Here is a 20,112-nt window from a genome sequence, read left to right on the forward strand (position 1 = left end):
AACTTCACACGCCTATTTTCTCGTCGATTTGAAACCCACTGCTCCCGATTATTTGCGATTTCTTACCATTTGTTTCACTACTGGTGTCAAGACGAGCGGCCTGTCCTGTACATGTCTCCGTCTTCGACTTAACTAGAAAAAAACTAAAAAAGCTCGGACACTTTCGTCTGTCTCAAACAGCGTCAATATGTATTCCCTTCAGCCTCATCTTCCCGTCAAATTGATTCGTGCCTTGTATGGCACCATTCGCGAAATAAATCCACAAATACGTGCTTATGTCTTAGAAGCCATTCTCAAAGAAGTCTTATGATTATTTACGGTGACAGCACGTCAATTACTGCAAGGCATCATTCAGATTCCTCATCAAACCAAACGCTTTTTTATAATAACAAAGTAGCCTTGACCCAACTGGCCGATCCCCGCATCGACACTCAAACTAAAAAGCAAATCATTTTGAAACCTGAGGGAGCAGTACTCTAGGAGGTGTCATCATTCGCTCCCTCTTAAAATGGGATCCTAATGCCCCCAAAGTTCTCCCCAAGAAATAAGCCACTCCCAAAAAAGCCAAACGAAACCCCAAGAAGAAAAAGAGCAGCGGTGTCAAGACCAGGTTACAACCCTAGAGAAAGTAAAGCCCACAGAAAACAGCTTTTATCTGCAAGAGAAGCTCTGTGGCCAGGACGCAACCTTACATTCGCAAACCACGACCTGCAACGATGGTGACCACGTCTCCGGTAGCCTCAGGTTCATCCACTTTTCCGTTGATGACACCTTGGAATCCCATGTCTTCAAGAACTTCTCCAGTGGTGACACCCTCCTCCTCTTTAGCAGCAGTGGCAGCTACTCACAAAGTACCTGCTCCCAAAATCAAAGTCTAAGAGAGAACGGGCATGTTACACAGTTGACTGGATTTGTCCAATCAAGAACTACCTGGATTTAGTCCGTTGCGAACCCCTCCACGAGGCGTGATGCCCGTCATCAAGTAGATACGACGTAAAGATAATCAGTGGCGCCGTGTTCCAGTATAAAAAAGGTCTGAGACAAAGCATGGATATCAGTGTTTTTGTGCTTCTGAAGACCCAAAGATTTCACCACAAAGAAGTCACACCGCCACTATCGTCATTCTCCTGTCCAAAAAGGAAAGAGACAAAGACAGTCTCGTCATCCGACAAAGCGCTTACCCAAGCATCGACGTTACACAGTCGTCCAAAGAAAAAGAGAAGTCACCAAAGGAGAGGATTCCTTGGAAATTTTGGAAAACACATTGACCACCTTTATCACGAAGATATAGTCAAAATAAAAGATAAAATGGCGTGTGCTAAGTCATCGACGTTAGTGTATTTTTGGTGAATGTCCCGGAACCAACAAGCAAAGATGTCACCACACAGAAAACATCCCTCTTCTAAACCCAAAGGAAAGAAAAGGAAAGGACTGCCTCCTCGTTTAGTCAAACATGGGGACATGTTGTCTGTCCTGTCCAAAGCTTCTCCACCACTACGACAAAAACTGATTCAAACGGCCTCCAAAGATGTCATCTATACCGTGTGCGAAAGTTGTTTGAACGTTTTGAAAGGCATGATACCTTTGTCGGAACACCAGAAACAATGCTTAGGCAAAAATCGTCACGTTCGTCGCAAAATGGTTCAATAGAAGATCCCCATTCGTCAAAAGAAGAAGATGTTGGTCCAACGTGGAAGAATTTTGCTTCTATTGTTAAGACCCGTGCTGAAAGGCGTATTGGGAACCATGTTGGGGGGTCTCGTGGGAGCAAGATAAAAAAGAACCTCTGGAGTCCCAAGATCTCAGACGTGACCCTTGACATCGAATGGAAGGACAAAAACTAGCTTTAGTGCCTTACAAACGATGGATGGAATACCATCGTTGGCAAGAACAACTAACCCTGCATTTGCTTCCCAATCCCAATTTGAGCGAGATGTCCCAGTTACAACACAAATTGCAGTCGTTGATGGATCTCCACTACTTGTCCGAAACAGAAAAATCGCAAAAGTACGGTCAACTCTTGCAACTACTGCAACTCTCTCACCAGAAAGATTTAGACAAAACAGCTCTACTCACTCTGATAGATTTTAAGACCTTGATGAAACGTTCATTCCCCACACCACCACTACCATCCCCAGTGGTTATGAGAGATGCTTCCCTAAGAAAGCCTAAGGAGGAAGAGATACGAGAAGTTTTTCAAACACCGTCAGCAGCTCCCATTTCTAGCAGGATTGCAGCGTCCTTGTTGACCCCTTTCCCCACACCTCAACAAGAAGAATTGAAAGCTTGGGTTAAAAAGATGATGTCCACTCCTCCTTCGACAGAAGTGAAAAGAAAGAAGGGAAACCAGAAGTAAAAATAAGAAAAGAAGACCAAAGCCATTCCTTTACTACCTCCACCACCAGCTTCGACTTCTACTCCGGTGGCCCATCGGACACGTAAATCCGTTTCCAAGCCAACCTTTCACCCCGTCCAAAGTAGCATCAGAGACGTGTAGGTGACTTATTAACAAACAAAAAATAATGGAGAAGGTGTTAGCCATCATTTACTACGATCCATCCCATCCTGCAGGTTACTGAGGAGTTCAGAAATTGTATCGTGGTGCGAAAACCCAGCTGAAAAGTCTCCGTTTGCCTCAAGTACTACTATGGTTACGAGACCAAACTACTTACACTTTACACAAACCCATTCGACGAAAGTTTTCCAGAAATCGCACCCAAGTGGAAGTCATCGATCGTCAATGGCAAGCCGATTTAGCCGATGTCTCTCATTTGGCCACTTACACTCGTGGCTACAAATATTTGTTTTGTGTCAGCGACGTCTTTTCCAAATTTGCCTGGGTCGTGCCATTGACTTCCAAATCGAGCAGCGAGTTAGTGCGAGCCCCGCAACGGGTGTTGAAACAAAACAGTCGTCACCCTGTTCAATGAAAAACAGACAAAGGCACCGAATTTCTGAACCATGCTTTCCAAAACAAATTAAAGAAACGTGACATTCATCTTTTAACCACCGAGAATCCCGAAACCAAAGCTAGCATCGTGGGACGTTTTTCATCGCACTTTGAAAGAACGCATGTGGAAATATTTTTCGCATCACCACACTCTCAATTACATTGACATCTTACCGCACCTGGTTCAAGCGTACATTCAATCTTACCATCGAAGCATTGGACGTGCCCCGCAAGATGTGACTCCCGACAACGAAGTGCTGGTTTCTGACCACCGGCTTGGTACGTCCCAGCCGGTGGCTGTCCAGAATAAAAGTGAAGTGTTAGCTGTATGAGATTGGGTGCGCATTGGCAAAACCAAACGCAATTTTGACAAAGGTTACTTACCTAACTGGACCACCGAATTGTTTCGTTTCACTGGACGAGTGCAGAACCGTCATCCTGACGTCTATAAATTGGAAGATATGAACGGAGAAGTGTTAAAAGGAACGTTTTACTTGCATGAGTTACAACGTGCCACCAAACAAGAAGACGACTTGTACAACATCGAAAGCATTCTCGAACGCAGAAGCCCTAAAGTGGGATAACGACGTGTCAAAGAAGTCAAAGAGCGTTGGAAAGGATATCCGCCCAGTTTTGATTCTGGATCGACGCTTCGCAAGTCATCGATTATAAAATAAAGTGACTTTAATGCCGCTTCACACAGCCTCAACTGACGCTACCACTACAGTGACCACTCCTTCACCCAGTTCTTCTCTGCAAGATTTACAGAAACAACCCTTCTGGGTGTGGTTTGGAAAACGTGTGCCTAAAACGCAAATTGTCTTTTTCTGCCAAATCTTTGCGGTATATTGTGTCATCGGTGCAGACATCGCCAATTTGAGTTAGCAACAAGGAGAGAATTAATTGTGGACCATTTTATTGAGCAGTTTTATCGGTTACCTTCTTCCCAATCCATCCTTGAAATTCTCCTCGAACGGGAATAACGGACTCTTTTGTCCAGTGCCAGTCACAACTCCAACAACAACAACACCATTTTGGGCGTAGACACTCCTCTGACTTCCAGTAACCCCCCGGACAGCTACAGAACTCTGGAATTGTGAGCCACCATAACCAATTTTACTTAACAATACCCAGTGACAGTTCAATGGAGGCCTTTCCCAACAACACTTTCTACTGTTACACAGCAAATTACATCAGGCTATCCAATTAGATCACGAAGCCTATAGGGAAGTGGCTTTAGTGGAAATCATTCACCCAACCCAAGTTCTCAATGCGCTTCCAAATCAACTTTTTTTTAGGGTCGAAGTTCGTGACAAGCCAGTACTAAAGTACTTGAATAATTTAACATATGAGAATGAGAATAAAACATATAATGATCAAACTCAAAGGTGGACCTAACACTTGATCATTCCCCCAGGCTATCATTTTAGTGGTCAACATTTGGTGAGCACCATTGCATCCAGGTTTAATGTCGTGTTTTTAGTTAAAGTTTTGGAGAATGTCACAAAATGTGTCACTCTTGAGTGCCACAAAGTAGCTCGTTGCTTCGTGGTGAAATTTTAGAGGGGTAAAATGATGTCTATTTTATTTTGTCCTGAATTGTTTGACATCATGGGCGGGGACATGGAAATGATATAGAAACTAGAGGAAAAAGGCGAATTATCAGTCATTTCCGACAGCGATTTATTTACCAAGTTATTTCCTTCCCCAGTAGAAATGACCCAAGGACTGAATTTGAACTTTGTGTATTCCGATGTGGTGGAGTACAATGTGGTGGGACACACCTCCGTACCGTTACTGCGTGTCATTCCTTTCAAAGTGGATTCTGCCACGGTCATTGACGAGGTAGGTGGAAACGTCACGGTGAAACTCCATTTTCGAAAACGGTTCTCTAACGATTCGTAACTCATGTATCCAGTGTACCCAGGCGATGCTCGACAGCGAGGAAACGGTTTATGAGATATGCTGAAATCAGCTTTTCGTTCAGTGGCTCCGGTGTTGAAACCGATGGTGACACCAGGATTGCACGCCTTGAAAGATGCCGCACTGACGCAAGGCAAAGAATTTCACCAAAATGTCATCATTGACAAACAAAACCCTAAAAAATTTTCTTGAGAGCAGACAAACATGTCTTGTTGCAAACAAGCAAAGACATTTTGGGTCGACGAGAAACTCCTATAAATGCCATGAACTCTACTGAGTCAGGCATTCCCGCTTCCCTGACTCCACAGCAAAGACACGGTAGAAAATGACGACGAAGAAAACACGCCTTCACAAGACTTCATACACCTAAAGCTAGAAAGACTAAGAAAAGAAGAACTACTCGAGACTTAGACGTTTTTGATTATTAAATTATTTAGAAACAGAAAAATGATTCACCGAGAGTCTTGCTCTGTTCCAAGTCGGAACTATATCTGTTTGCCATGCCACCCACCATGATGACGATGTAAGAGTCCCAGTAGGTCGAATTTCATCTCGTCTCATCTTTGATGGATTCAGCTCCCATTGAGTTTGATATCAAAAGTCAGTCCGATGATTACATTGATCTGAATAGCAGTTACCTGTAGTTGAAAGTCAAAGTAATCAAAACGGACAACACTAATCCAGGAGCCGATGCTAGAGTAGCTCCTGTCAACAATTTCATGCATTTCTTGTTCAGCGAAGTGGACTTGTGCTTGAATAACAAACTGGTCAGCAGCAGCATGGATACTTTCCCTTATCGAGCGTACCTGGAAAATCTCTTGAAGTACGGAAAAGAAGCCAAGAATACTCATCTGGATGCTTGCGTGGTATGGAAACCTGACACAGCGGGTGAGAACACGTTTAACGACACAGTCCTGACAGCAGATGACGATTCTCACAATGTGGGGTTTAATGACTGTCGTAAGAAAATTATGCAAGGACGTAGATTAGAACTGTTGGATAGTTTGCATTTGGATATGTGGTTTCAATAAAAGTATTTGCTAGACGGAGTGAATATCCGCCTGAGACTAAATCGTAGCAGTGCAGCTTTCCATTTTCTATGCCGACTAACACAAAACTATCATCCAAGAAGGCAGGCTCTGCGTGCGTCGTGTGGAAGTGTTACCTATAGTGGGAAATGATATCAGTCACACTTTGAGCAGAACGACCGCCAAGTATCCGATACGAAGAGTGGAAGTGAAAACTTTCAATATTATTGCTGGACAGCGATCATCTGTTCCAAGGACAATTACCCAAACGTTTGATCATTAGCATCGTCAGGAATTCACTCTTCAATGGACTTACACAACGAAAACCCTTTCCAGTTTCAACATTACAACGTAGCCAAAATCGAAGTCAGTCGTGATGGCAAGACACTGTGTACCAGACCCTTCGAGCCTAAGTTTGGTGACAGGAATTATTTGATATCGTACTTGTCCCTGTACGAAGCCACCGGACAGTTAGGGACTAACACCAATCACGGTATTTCGTACGATGATTATGCAGGAGGCTATGCTTTGTGGGGTTTTGATTTCACTCCAGACCAAGGCAGCGATGAGGGACATTTTCACCGTATAAAATCCGGTCAGATTCGTGTGGAACTTCAGTTTGCGAATTCACTACCCACAGATAACACAGTGAACATCATCCTTTATGCAGAATTTGACAATACGATAGAAATCAACAGTTTGAGAGAAGTCATTCTAGACTATTAGAAGCCATGGAAGACTGTTATCCCTCTTTACATAGTGGAGAAACTTTGGACATGGAATATGAGGAGTCCATAGAAGAAAAATCCCAAGACAAAAACAAATGGACATCGTGATAAATTGCCGATGGCCACAACAAGAACAGCATTTAGTCTCCTGCTTTGCTACATACCTGGCAGAAACAATTACGGAATGGATCAAGAAAGATTGCTATGGATGTCAAGACGGTCATTCCAGTCAAGCAGAAAAATTGGACGAATACCTGGACGAAGTTTGGAGTCTCGTCTCGGAAGAAGACTTGTTCATCGGTGGTATAATGGCTTGCGTGAACATTCCTGTCGTCCATTAACGACTCAAGAGATCTATTACATCGAAGCCCTATTGTATCAGAGTGCAGAGACAAAACGAAGAAACGTTTACTTGTCAGACAAATTCAAAGAGAAAGTCAGGATCGAATTGATCACTTATTATAACATGTGAAGAAAAACAAGAAAAAGAAAACCAGACAAACTTGGATACCTAGGAACTGCATTACCTTTTGAACCACAGCGCGTACACTGCTTCTTGGAATCCTGTCGTGTACGCTAAAGATGAACTACCTCATCGCAAACCTCAAGACCATCAAGCTTATGTGATCAACACGGATGATAGTCATCTCCCATGAACCCACTGGGTAACCGTCTACTTTCCTCAAAAAGGATGTGTGTAATATTTGGATTCGTATAGATTGCCCCCTTTGGAAGACGATATCATTGACTTTATGAGAAGAAATGCGCAAACAACACGATTCAATAATGTGAAATTATAAGGCACAGATTCATTTTTGTGTGGACAATATTGTGTGTACTTTCTGCATCAACGTAGTCTGGGGTATTCTTTAGACTTTAGAACATTTAGTGTCTTATTTTGATCGTCATTCTTCAAGAAACGATGAGAAAGTAGATCGATGGTTTTGCGACCATGATGCTTATGTTTTGTTTCTAGCTAAAAACGCGTACTGTACATCAATGGCCCAATGACTTCCAACAGTGGAAATCATAACTTAATTGCTGTCAACCTTGTCCAAAATAGATGGCTAATGAAAAAGAATGTCTGTTAGTTGATTGAATGGTTAATGTTAAAAAATGTGTTAATTGTTAGTTGTGAGTTATTTGAATAAACAAATGCTGTGTTTTGAAAAAGAATGCGTTTGGCATTTGTTTTGCCTTGGGTATCATGAACCATGCTCTTTGACTTGTCTCTATCCCTCACATCAAACTATTTGAGCATTCCGATGCTACACCGTGTTGGGATGTTTTCCTTCGCGTCCGTGCCTCAAGTTGTTATAGGAAAATACTCGTCAGTCTGACAACCACGGTTGATTAGTGAAGAACGAAAAATGAGTAGCAGAATCGCTAAGTTAATGAAACTCCAAATGTACCTGAAATACGCCAGGCGTCTCCTGAATGAGCTGGCAGCGGAAGCCATTGTAAAAGAAGGTGAGATGAAAGAAGAGGTGCAGCAGAGAAGGAAGAAAGAAGAGGAGGAAAAGAAAAGACCTATCCTGTCTCACCCTATGATGAGATCTTAGTATGAGGTGAAACCTGAGGCGAGGACGCAGGTAGCACAAAAGCCACAGTCACAACAACAGCGCCAAGAAGAACCACAACCAGTACAACGACCAGTGGTTGACCAGAGAGAAAACTGGGAGGAGGAGCTAGAGAGAGAACGGGAACAAAGACAAGGACAGCATCCTAGACTGCGGGATAGAAGAAGAAGAAGAAGAAGACAGAAGAAAGTTTTCATTATCCCAGAAGTTGAAGATTTGGGTGCTGATGCTACCCATCAAGCCTCTGCACTCCCAACCACAAGGGTAAATTGGGATGGGGATTGGAAGAGACGATGCGTGTGCGGTGCCAGACCTGGGAGATGCCAGCATTAGCCAAGTTCCTCCGAAGTTCCAAAAAACAGCCATTTTCAGGGCAAACAAAAGACTCTAGAAAAGAGGCTATTCAAGTTAACAATTCGTATGAGTGTGAATATAAAAACTCACTCCTTTACTGATATGATCGTGTGTTTGTTTGTGTGTATGTGTGTGTGTGTGTGTGTGTGTGTGTGTTCGTATGAGCTCACGTACGTTTGCGTGGATAGTAGATTATTGGGGTTTGTAAGCACTCACGTACGTTTGTGTGAATAGTAGATTATGGTTATGTCTTTTGATTCTTCGCATGTGTGGATAGTAGATTGTGGTTATGATTTTGCTTCTCCGCGTGGGTGGATAGTAGATTTTAGGGTTTCTAAACACTCACGTACGTTTGTGTGGATAGTAGAATGTGTGTTTGTTTAACTTTCCTTCTGTGTGGATGGTAAATTGGGTTTTCTTCCGCTTCTCTGCGTGCATGGATAGAATAGTTTGGGTTTAGGTTTGCTTCTTCGCCTGTGTGGATAGTAGATTTTGTGTTTGATTTTGCTTTTCGCGTGTGTGGATAGTTGAGATTGGGGTTAAGTTTGCTTCTTCGCGTGTGTGGATAGAAGATTATGGTTATGATTTTGCGTCTAAGCGTGTGTGGATAGTAGATTATTGGGGTTTGTAAGCCCTCACGTACGTTTCTGTGGATAGTACAGTGTGTGGATGTTTAACTTTACTTCTGTGTGGATGGTAAATTGGGTTTTGTTCCGCTTGTTTGCGTGTGTGGATAGTAGAGTTTGGGTGTTTGATTAGGCTTGTCAGCGTGTGTGATAGTACATTATGGTTATGTTATTTTGCTTCTTCGCGTATGTGGATGGTAGATTATGGTAATGATTTTGCGTCTTTGCGTGTGTGGATATTATATAATTGGTGAAGTCAATGTAAGGGTCATTCATATGCCTCGAAAAGAATTGACTTTTCTTGCCTCCCCAATATTTTAGTGTGTTGTATCAGTGTTTGTCTATTGTCTGTGCTATATAAATCTCCCATCTTCATTTCCCATAGTCCCTAGACAGGCTCACCATGTTCAATTCCCATTGTCCCTAGACAGGCTCACCATATTCAATTCCCATTGTACCTAGAGTACCGGTCCTGTATTTCCCATGTTAAATTCCCATTGTCCCCAGAGTACGGGGACCCTGTTTTAACATTACAGTCCCATTGTCCCAAGGGTGCCCCCATACACTGCTGTCATTGTTCAACCAGTAAATGGCATAGAGAATACAGATGGGTCAATACATTTAAGGATTCAGATTTCTTATATATTATTGCTGTAATTGTTAATGATCATAGAAATGAACGGTACCAAATATTCTATATGAAACGAGAGAGGTAGAAGAAATTTAATTATTTGTCTATTTCTCTTTTGTCTAGTACTTTACTAAATTAGTCTTGGGGTTTTGTGTGTGTGTGTTGCTTTGTTTTGATTGCATGAACTACTTGAAAAAAGTTGTCTGGTGTTATATGTTTTGTCCACTGTTAATGAAGATTACTGTGTCTTATACACTAGTTCAGAACGTTTTCAGACAAGTTTTGGTTTTATCGAGTTGTTGAGAAAGTTATTTGGTAATGTATGGTTTGATGGAGTAGTTCGGAAATTGGTCTGGTAATTTGTGTTTTATGCAGCACTAGAAAACGTTGTCTAGGCAATTTGAGCTTTATGCAGTAGTTGAGAAAGAGATATTATGTTGTTAAATTTGGGTTTGTTGTTGTTGTTTTCATTTCTTTTGTGCATTCGCTGAGAAGGTTGCCTTGTCTATTTTGTCATTTCTTCAGCAGTTGTGAGAGTAATCTGAGTTTAATGCAGTATTTAAGAATGTGGTCTGGGATATTTTGTTTATATGTTTGAGATTTAGGTCGAGAGCTTTTGTGTTGTTCTGCCGTATTTTGGGGTTTTATGCGGTCGGTAAGAAAATGATCAGGTGTTTTGAGTTGTTAAACAGTAGTAATGAAGTTGGTATGATCCACGCTAAAACTCTCTTCACAATTTTTAATTTAGCTAGAGGTCTAGCCCTCCCACTGCAGCATATTAAAACCTAATACACGCACACACAACGTTTATGTGGTGACGATTCTCGTGTTTCCATTATGCTGAATACAAATCATCTTGATTTCCGACTTTATTTCCAGATATCTGCAGTTTTGACTTTGGATTCTGCAATTGGATCACAAAGAAATCTGTAAATTTTCGTTGGAAGCGCACACATGGAGCTACCTCCTCCAATCATAATGGTTCGCAGAGTGACGATACAAACGGGTCTGGTAGGTGTTGTTAAATTATATTAAATTTGATACAGCTTTGTAGTCATTTTGTCAAATAAAAGAGATGTGTATATTACGGTGTACCTATCCTATTTAAAACGTTGTATATTTTTTTCCTCTCATTGTTTTAGATTAATATGCTTTGTTGCTGATTGCTTTGCACTTTCCATTGTCCGTTTCAGCTGTAAAAAAACAAACATGGAAGGAACCATATATTTCTTTGTTTAGATTGATTTCTTGACCATGGCGAAGAGTCGTATGATTAGATTAGATAGTATTTAAATATTGTGACGTGTCAGATGATTTTCCAATTTAGCAGAAATGAGAATATGTTGCGATTTCAAAATACAAGTTATTGTGATGAGATTTTACGACAACGTTGACCCTAGAACGAAGTTTAAAGTTGTTGCCAACATGGATAGTAAAGCTACGTTTCGAGATATTTAAGCTACACAACACTTATCGATCGGAACATGAGGCAAACAGCATGATTTTTGTTTTGTACTTTGCTGTAATTTCTTCCCTTGTTGCAGCAAAGGATTACTACATGCACATAAACACATCATTAGGACGTGAGGGTACCAAAGCCATTCTAAGCCTTACAGGACTCTATCGTCCAGGGCAAGCCTGTCTTTCATTCAGGTATCATATGTCTAAAAAAACATGGGGAACCTAACTCTGTACACTAGAAGAAATGGCGATTCTGCAGATCCGGTGTGGCATAAATCAGGAGACCAGGGCAACAACTGGATTTCGGCAGATGTAGACTTAAATGTCGGCCCTGAAATTATCGTTGAATTTGAGGCAATCAGAGGAAATGGTGATCATGGTGATATTTCGTTAGATGATACTTCGCTGACCACTGCATATTGCAACGGTAACAGATAGATAGATTGATATATAGATATATAGATAGATAGATAGATAGATAGATAGATAGATAGATAGATAGACAGACAGACAGACAGACAGACAGACAGACAGATAGATAGATAGATAGATAGATAGATAGATAGATAGATAGATAGATAGATACATAGAGAGAGAGAGAGACAGACAGAGAGATAAAGAGACAGACAGACAGACAGACAATGTTATATTTAATCTGATGTCAAAAGCAAAGTTTCTTCAGAGTATGTGCCATCAAAACGTCCTAGACATTCTGACCGCATGTTCTGCTTCCTTTTCTGTTTCCTTTTATTCTTCTAGTATGAAAAGTTAATGTTATGTCAGCAGTTTAATACCTGTTATGACGAAGAGTCTATGACAAGAATAGTCTATGACAAGAAGAGTCTATGACAAGAAGAGTCTATGACAAGAAGAGTCTACTGTTTATCAACAACAGCCTATTGTGCATCAAGATACATTGATACAATTAGAGTGTTTCAGTCCTTTTCAGTTCCATGGCAGGACTGCTCACTGACATTAGAGAAAAAGTGGAGACAAAAAGCAAATTATTATAAATGTATTTGACTGATAAAGATTGCATACACAAATCGACGAACAATTTTTTCAATAATATCACAAAATCATCTCAAGTGAAATAATTGCGATCTATTCTGAACTTTTTTTAATTAGAAAAGTGATTTCTCATAGATCAGTGATAATAAGTTTCACCCATAACCTTATTAAGCTCTTTGTTACATATTTTCAGCTTTAGTTTAAGAAAAGGTTTGTAATATACCATTTTTTCGGTTTTTTATTTCTTCCCAGTAGAAGTTGGTTGGAAACATATCTTCATGTATACCATTGAAAAATCATTGGAAGAATTTCGTAGAAATAATGTCAAATATGATTTATGTATGTCCAAGGAAAGAAAACGTAAACTAGGCTATCGTATGTGATATGGAGAGAGAGAGAGAGAGAGACAGAGAGACAGAGAAAAATAGAGAGAGTCAGGGAGAGACACACCGACAGAGAGAGAGGGTTGAGAGCGAGAGGGAGAGAGAGAGACAAAGGACGAGAGAGAGAAACATAGAGAGAGAAACAGGGAGAGGGATAGAGAGGACGAGAGAGAGAAAAAGGCGGGATAGGGAGAGAGAGTGAGAGACTGGGCAGATCTAGTTACAGTCCAAACAATTATATTATACTATTAACATAAATTAGTATGAATCAGTATCTGTGATATGAGAAAAATGCAGAACTTCTTTGCCATGTCATCACGATACGATCCACAATGCATTCCACTATGTGTAAAAACACATCGCAAATCTAATTAGGAATAAATCTTTTGTTACTTAAATACATTTTTACGAGTCTATGCACTTAAAATAAGTAATATACAATAGTGAAAGACAATAAGCTTTGTAAAATTTAACAAATATATTTATTTCCTAGAATACAAAGCTAAAATGAGAATAATGAACTTACCGTCTTGCGAATTAAATCCCAAAATAATAATAAAAATTAGATCAGACACAAATCCTAGTAATTTAAAGTCCCAAATAAAATTCAGTAGATATCCAGAAGAAATAAAAAACTGAAGACAATAACGTGTCTGTGGTAGCTTTTAAAGTGTTGATGTTTCACTAGTCCTTTCATATATATAATTCTAGTTTAATTCAGTATAAATGTCACTGAATGTCTCTATCCAAGATTATTATCACAACACTTTTGTATTTCCAGAGAAAATAATCACTTGAATTCAATAATTTGAAGAAAGTAAAATTCAGCCCAAACTGGTCACAAGATAATACAACTTGAGATACTAGATGTTAAAGCACGAATGACCGAGTCCTCGCAATTACATTATTATGTAGTTCTCTACTTGACCTCCGGTCACAATTAGCATTTTCTAAACAAAAAATACATATTGGAAAATGACCTTCTAGAATAATCTAATGAGCCATGTTTACTTACAATACAATCACCTGTAAAATTCACTTAGGAAATTCCAAAATCCCGACTCAAATAAACATATTTACTCCTTCTTGTTTACCTGAATAATAATCCTGAAATTAAGTTCATATGCATAGAGAATAATTTAGATATGCATTAGTTCTTGAAATCAAAAATATATAAACAAATCAGTCAGGTCAAACAGAAATGAACTTAATTTTGGACACGGTCCAATCCAGCATACAACGTTACATTACAATAGCATGTAATGCAATAAAATAATTTAACGCTAAAGAACAATTAAATTAAAAATACATGACAGTTCCATTCATAAACAAAAAGAAAGATTTATGCAATAAAGCTCTCTTTTTACTCCAAGTCAAATATACATGTTGTGTACAAAATTACATAAGACAAAATCTTATGAATGACATAAAGTATACATGAAATAATATATTTAGATACAAGCGAAAATGCATCTTCTATTACATTGCCTTTTCCCTTGATGTGCCTGGTGTCAATATTATATTCCAGAAACAACAAACTCCACATTAATAATCTCTGATTTTTGTTTTTCATCTTGCCGATGAAAGTAAGGGGGTTGTGATCAGTAAGCATAATAATCGGAGAAGGAGCTGAACTAATGTAGACTTCAAAGTGTTGTGATGTCAATATCAGAGCCAAACATTCCTTCTAGATTGTAGAACAATTTCTCTGGTGCCTACTTAATTTCTTTGAAAAAATTTGCACACTCGATGATCTACACCATTTTTGTCTTCTTGAATCAATACTGCTCAAACCCCAACATCACTTGCATCAACAGACAGGACGAATGATTGACTGAAATTTGGAGCTGTAGGAACTGGTGCACTCTTAAGTGTGCCCTTTAACTAATCAAAATCATCCTGACATTTTTCAGTCAAACCTGGCCTTCTTGCTCAATAAATTTGTCAGGGGTTCAGCAATTATAGAAAAATTGGAACAAAGTTTCCAATAATATCCAGCCATGCACAAACATCGCATCGGTTCTTTTTACTGATAGGCACAGGGAATTCAAAGATAGCCTTGACCTTAGCATCTATAGGCTTAACTTGTCCATATCCAAGAATAAGTCCTAGAAATGTTAGCAAGCACGTCTGAACTCACTTTTGGATAAATTAATTCTTGAATTGGCATCAGTAAGTCTGTCAAGGAATTTCCGGATAGTCGCTAAATGTTCTTTCCATGTGTCGTTGTAGATGATGATGATCGATGTAAACATCATAATTGTCTAGACCAGACGTAATAATGTTCATTAAACGTTGAAATATACTTGACGAACCTTTCATCAGAAAAAGCATCACTTTATATTGATAAAGTCCATCTGGAGTCACGAATGCCTAAACTTTCTTTGCCCTTTCCGTCAGTGGAATTTGCCAAAGTGCTTTCAGAAGGTCAAATTTGGTGACATACTTTGCATTTCCAATTTTATCAATGCAGTCATCGATTTTGGTAATGGAAATAAATCTATTTTTGTCACACTGTTAACCTTTATATAATCAGTGCACATGCGGAAACTATTATTTGGTTTCGGAACAAGTATACTCCAATCACTTTTATTCGGTTCTATGAAGTACTTCTCATGCAAATACTGAACTTCTTTCTTCAAGCATCTCTGTTTGAGAGGGTTCATCATGTATGGATATTGTTTGACAAGTATGGAATTTATAAATTCAGAGTCATGGTAGATTTTATTTGTTCTTATAGTAACAGCTGGGAATAAGTGCTCATATTCAAGTAATAACTGTTTTAGTTTATTATGTTCATGTTGTTGCAAATGTAAAGTTTCTGGTTCAGATTATTCATAATTTCTGAATTCCGAAGATTTTCTACTGCAAAGTCAATAGAGTCCGATTGCATTCCATCGTTTAAATCCTCAGTGTGTGGGACATTTCCAACTAAGGTAATTGCATGATTAACTTGGCTATCTCTATCAATATATTTATATGGCAAAGTTGTTTTTGTTTTCGCCTCCCTGGAGTATTTATGAATAATAGCAATCGTTTACGTTCTTTTCAATTGTTTAGGGACCATAATACTTGTCCTCAAGAGAATTTTTTGGTACGGGCAAGAAAGCCAGAACTCTATCACCAGGATAAAACCTCTTGTCCTTTGTATTTTTATCATACCTTAAATTCATTTTTGGCTGAGTAGAATGCAGATTAGTTCTTGCAACCTCACAAGTCTTTGACAACTTATTCTTAAAACTGTAAACATAATCGAGAAGATTAATTTCGGTATCATCATTAGAAAGAAGTTCCTCTTTTAAAAACTTCAGTGGTCCACGCACATTTTATCTAACAACTAGTTCAAAGGGATTAAATCCTGAAGATTCTTGAACGGATTATCAAACAGCAAAAAATAGTAAATGAATGCCTTCATCCCAATTTGTATCCGGATCAACACAATATGACCGAATCATATTTTTCATAGTTTTCTGAAATCTTTCTGATACTCATTGGCTCTCAGAGTGATATGCAGAACAATTCAGTTGTTGGATGCCTAGTTCGTACATAACTTGCTGGAAAATTCCAGACATAAAGGTTGACCCTTGATCAGATTGAACAGATTTGGGAATGCCAAACTGAGTACAAAAAAAACTTTAACCTTAATTATACGTAATAAAATTTGACTTGGGGTTTATTAGATCCAACAAATGTATTGCTTTTGACCATGACCTTGACCTCTTAGAAATAAGAGCATTTGGATTAGGTCTCTCTTGATTCTGTAGCTTATTTTTCTGTTTGTAGCAATCAGAAATAAGTGTTCTTTCTTCTTGCAATAGGTACACGTACTAAGATTACTTCTTATCAGAAAATTAGATTCTTACAGTTGCGTCAAATTGATATTTGAAAGGGATTTTATTAGGCTGAAATATATTCCTACCAAACGACTGCTGAGTGGAAGACTTACTTACAAAAGAAACTTTATGAGGTAAGCAATACTCGTCACCAGCACGAGCAGCATTTTCTAACGTTTCGACATTATGCTCATCAAGATATGTCTTAACGTCACTATGAACGCAATTCTTGGCTAAGCACCTCTATCAAATAACTGCTATTTTTCTTTTGCAAGTTCGACATCAGTTTATCCAGCTTATTTTTTTATAGTTTTTTTATTTGTCGATAAGCCTCAGGGACTATATCGTAACCGTTTAAGATGCATTCTTTAACCAGATCATAGTCAGCACTTTGCTGTACTGACAGGGAAGAATGATGTCTCAGTCTTTGCCCAAAAAAACGTGCACTTTATAATAATAGAGTCCAATGCTCTCTTGACTATTTCGAGTTTTCTGCATTATGGTTTCAAAATGAGCAAAATATTTATCTACTTTTTTTCTCTAAAAGGGGGCGGTAACCGAATATTCTTAGTAACATCAAAACTTGAATTTGTATGTAAAGTGGGGATTTGCTTTTCACTTGCCAGAACTAATTCTTTTAATCTAAATCGATATTCCCTTTCTTCTTTTTCTCTGGCTCTCTGATACTTTCTGTCTTCATTTTCTTTTTGCATCTGCATCTGCATTAGTTTCTCCTCTTTCTGTAACAGCATTTGTTTCTCTCCTCTTTCTCCAATAGGATTTTTGTTCTTCTTTCTGTAACTGCATTTGTCACTCTCTTTCTCCTCGTTCTCCAATAGCATTTTCCTTTCTCTTTCCTCTTTATCTAATTGGATTTGCATTTGCTTTTCCTCTTTATCTTTCCGAAGCTCAAGCTATCTTAACTCTAATTCCGTCATGTATTTTAATGCCTTTACGTTTATGTTAGGGTCGTATACAGACTTACTAATCGAATTCAAAGCACTTTTATCCAACACATTCTTTTCTACCAAATATTGGACCAAAATATTTGTTATTTCCTGCTTCGTTGAAGAAGCTTTTACCTCAGAAAGATCATATTTTCGGGCAAGCTGAAATAATTCATCTTTTTTTTCAAGAAATCTAACTGTTCCAGGGTAGGATTTGAAATAAAGATCTCCACTTTAGATGGCATTCTAAAAAGCTTGTTGTTTCGCTACAAATTTCTAAAATGTGAATAACAATTTCGAAACTAGGGGAATTTAAATTTCGACATAAAGTGTTCTGAAATATGTTTGCAAAATTCGTAAACCGACGAGCCCTCAATGTTCTATTACGTATATGCTCTTAAAAATTTAAGTAACAGAATAGAGTAAATGACAACAACACAGAAAACTTTAACAAATATATTTATTTCCCTAGAATACAAAGTGAAAATGAGAAAAAAAGAACTTACGGTATTGCGATATAAATCCAAAAATAATCACGTCTTACAGACACAAGTCCTAATAACTTAAAGTCCTGACTAAAATAATTCAGTAGAAGTCCAGATTAAATCTAGCATCTGCAGACGATGACGTGTCTGCGATAGCTATCAAAGTGTTGATGTGTCAACAGTGTTTTGTTGAATCACAGAAATATAATTCTAGTTTAAAATTCACTCTAAATTCCAGTGAACGTCTCTATCCAAGAATTTTATCAGAACACATTTGTATTTCCTGAGAAAATAATCGGGTGAATTCAATAATTTTATTGAAAATACATTCAGCCCAAACTGGTCACAACATGACATAACTTAAAGGTGCAAGATGTTAAAGCACGAATGACCAAGTCCTCACAATTACATTATTATGTAGTTCACTGCTTGACCTTAGGTCAAATTAGCATTTTCTATAAAAAATATATTACCTAATGGAAAATAACCTTCTAGAATGATTTAATGAGCGTTGTCTACTTACAACACAATCACCTGTACAATTCACTTAGGAAATTCCAAAATGCTGACCCAAATAAACATATTTACTCCCTCTTCCTTACCTGAATAAAACTCCTGATATTAAGTTCATACACACAGAGACTAATTTAGCTATGTATTAGTTGTTGTCATAAAATGAAATAAAAAATATATAAAATTCAGTAAGGTCCAGCAGAAATTAACTCAGTTTTGCACAAGATCAAGTCCAACATACACTATTACATTACAATAGCATGTAATGAAATAAAGCAAATTTAAAGCTAACAAACCAACAATTAAAATAAATATACATAACATATGTACTGATTTTCAAATTATATATACATCTGAATGCTGATTTTAAACGTAACAAATAGAAATTCGCCCTTATATACAACCTCCTGCACGACGTTGTAATATTTTCATATTCGATTGCAATAACTCTTACCTGATGTATATATCATTATTCACATCACAACCTGAATTATTCCCGTCCATGCGACAGGGAAATCAAGCTGTTTTGCTTCACACTCATAAAGCTAGAAAGACTAAGAAAAGGAGAACCGTCTGAGATATAGATTATTAAAAATGACACACAGAGAAAAATGATACACCGAGAGTCTTGCACCTGTTCCAAGTCGGAACTAGATCTGTTTGCCATGCCACCCACCATGATGACGATGCAAGAATCAGAATGGGTAGAATTTCATCCCGTCTCCTCTTTGACGGATTTAGCTCCTATCGAGTTTGAAACGACAGGACAGTATGAAGATTACATCGATCTGAACAGCAGTTACTTGTACTTCAAAGTCAAAGATCTAGATAAGGATGGAGGTACTATAGACGAAAATGACAAAATAGCTCCCGTCAACAATTTATGCATTCCTTCTACAGCTCAGTGGATTTTTACTTGAATAACAAACTGGTCAGTAGCAACATGGATACTTACCCTTACCGTGTCTACCTGGAAAATCTCTTGACGTACGGAATAGACGCCAAGGACACTCATCTAAACGCCTGCGTTAAATGGGAACCTGACGATGCGGGCCAGGATGAAAACTTAACGAAAGAAAATTATGGATTTACAGAGCGACGAAAGAAAATCATAAACAAGGAGAGCTTAGAACTGATGGATCGTTTGCACTTGGACATATGGTTGCAAGGGAGGTATTTGCTGAACGGCGATTATGTACGCTTGAGACTGAATCTCAACAGTACCGCTTTCCAGACCGCCAAGTATCCGATGCCACGAGTGGAAGTGAAAACTTTGATCATTTCCGGTGGACATAACTCCATGATCGAAGATCATCTGTTCTAAGGACACTAACCCAGATTCTTGTGGAACTTCAGTTTTCAAAAGAGCTGGAAGAGACAAAAAACGTCATGTTGTATGCCGAATTCATAAACCATAGAAATCAACAGTTTGAGAGAAGTCATTCTAGATCATAGGAAGCAATGGAAGACTGTAATCCCTCTTTGAATGGAGGAGGATCTATGGAAATGGAATGGGAGGATATCGTGGAAGCAAAACCCGAAGACAAAGACGAAAAGGACATAGTGATGAAGTCCATATTGCAAGAACAAGAACAACATTTATTCTCCTGTTTTCCAAACACTTGGCAGAAAATATTACAGAACTGATCAAGAAAGATT

The 20,112-nt window shown here is 38.5% G+C and overlaps 1 protein-coding gene across 3 annotated transcripts in view; it reads left to right on the forward strand.

Moving 5' to 3' along the window:
* Window positions 1–20,112, forward strand: part of LOC149792298 (MAM and LDL-receptor class A domain-containing protein 1-like) — an 83,685-nt gene that overhangs the window by 47,942 nt on the left and 15,631 nt on the right. For 2 of the 3 annotated variants that reach the window (XM_089970861.1, XM_089970862.1), the window contains exon 1: window positions 11,370–11,708. In XM_089970861.1, the coding sequence (XP_089826987.1) occupies window positions 11,495–11,708 (214 nt within the window). In that variant the 5' untranslated portion in view covers window positions 11,370–11,494. Of the gene's footprint in view, window positions 1–10,699; window positions 10,832–11,364; window positions 11,709–20,112 lie in introns of those variants that run through there. The other variant, XM_089970863.1, reaches the window with a different exon arrangement.

The sequence above is a fragment of the Sinohyriopsis cumingii genome, chromosome 9 (genome assembly GCF_028554795.1).
Source record: "Sinohyriopsis cumingii isolate HCF-2022 chromosome 9, ASM2855479v2, whole genome shotgun sequence".
In the NCBI taxonomy this organism is placed as follows: domain Eukaryota; kingdom Metazoa; phylum Mollusca; class Bivalvia; order Unionida; family Unionidae; genus Sinohyriopsis; species Sinohyriopsis cumingii.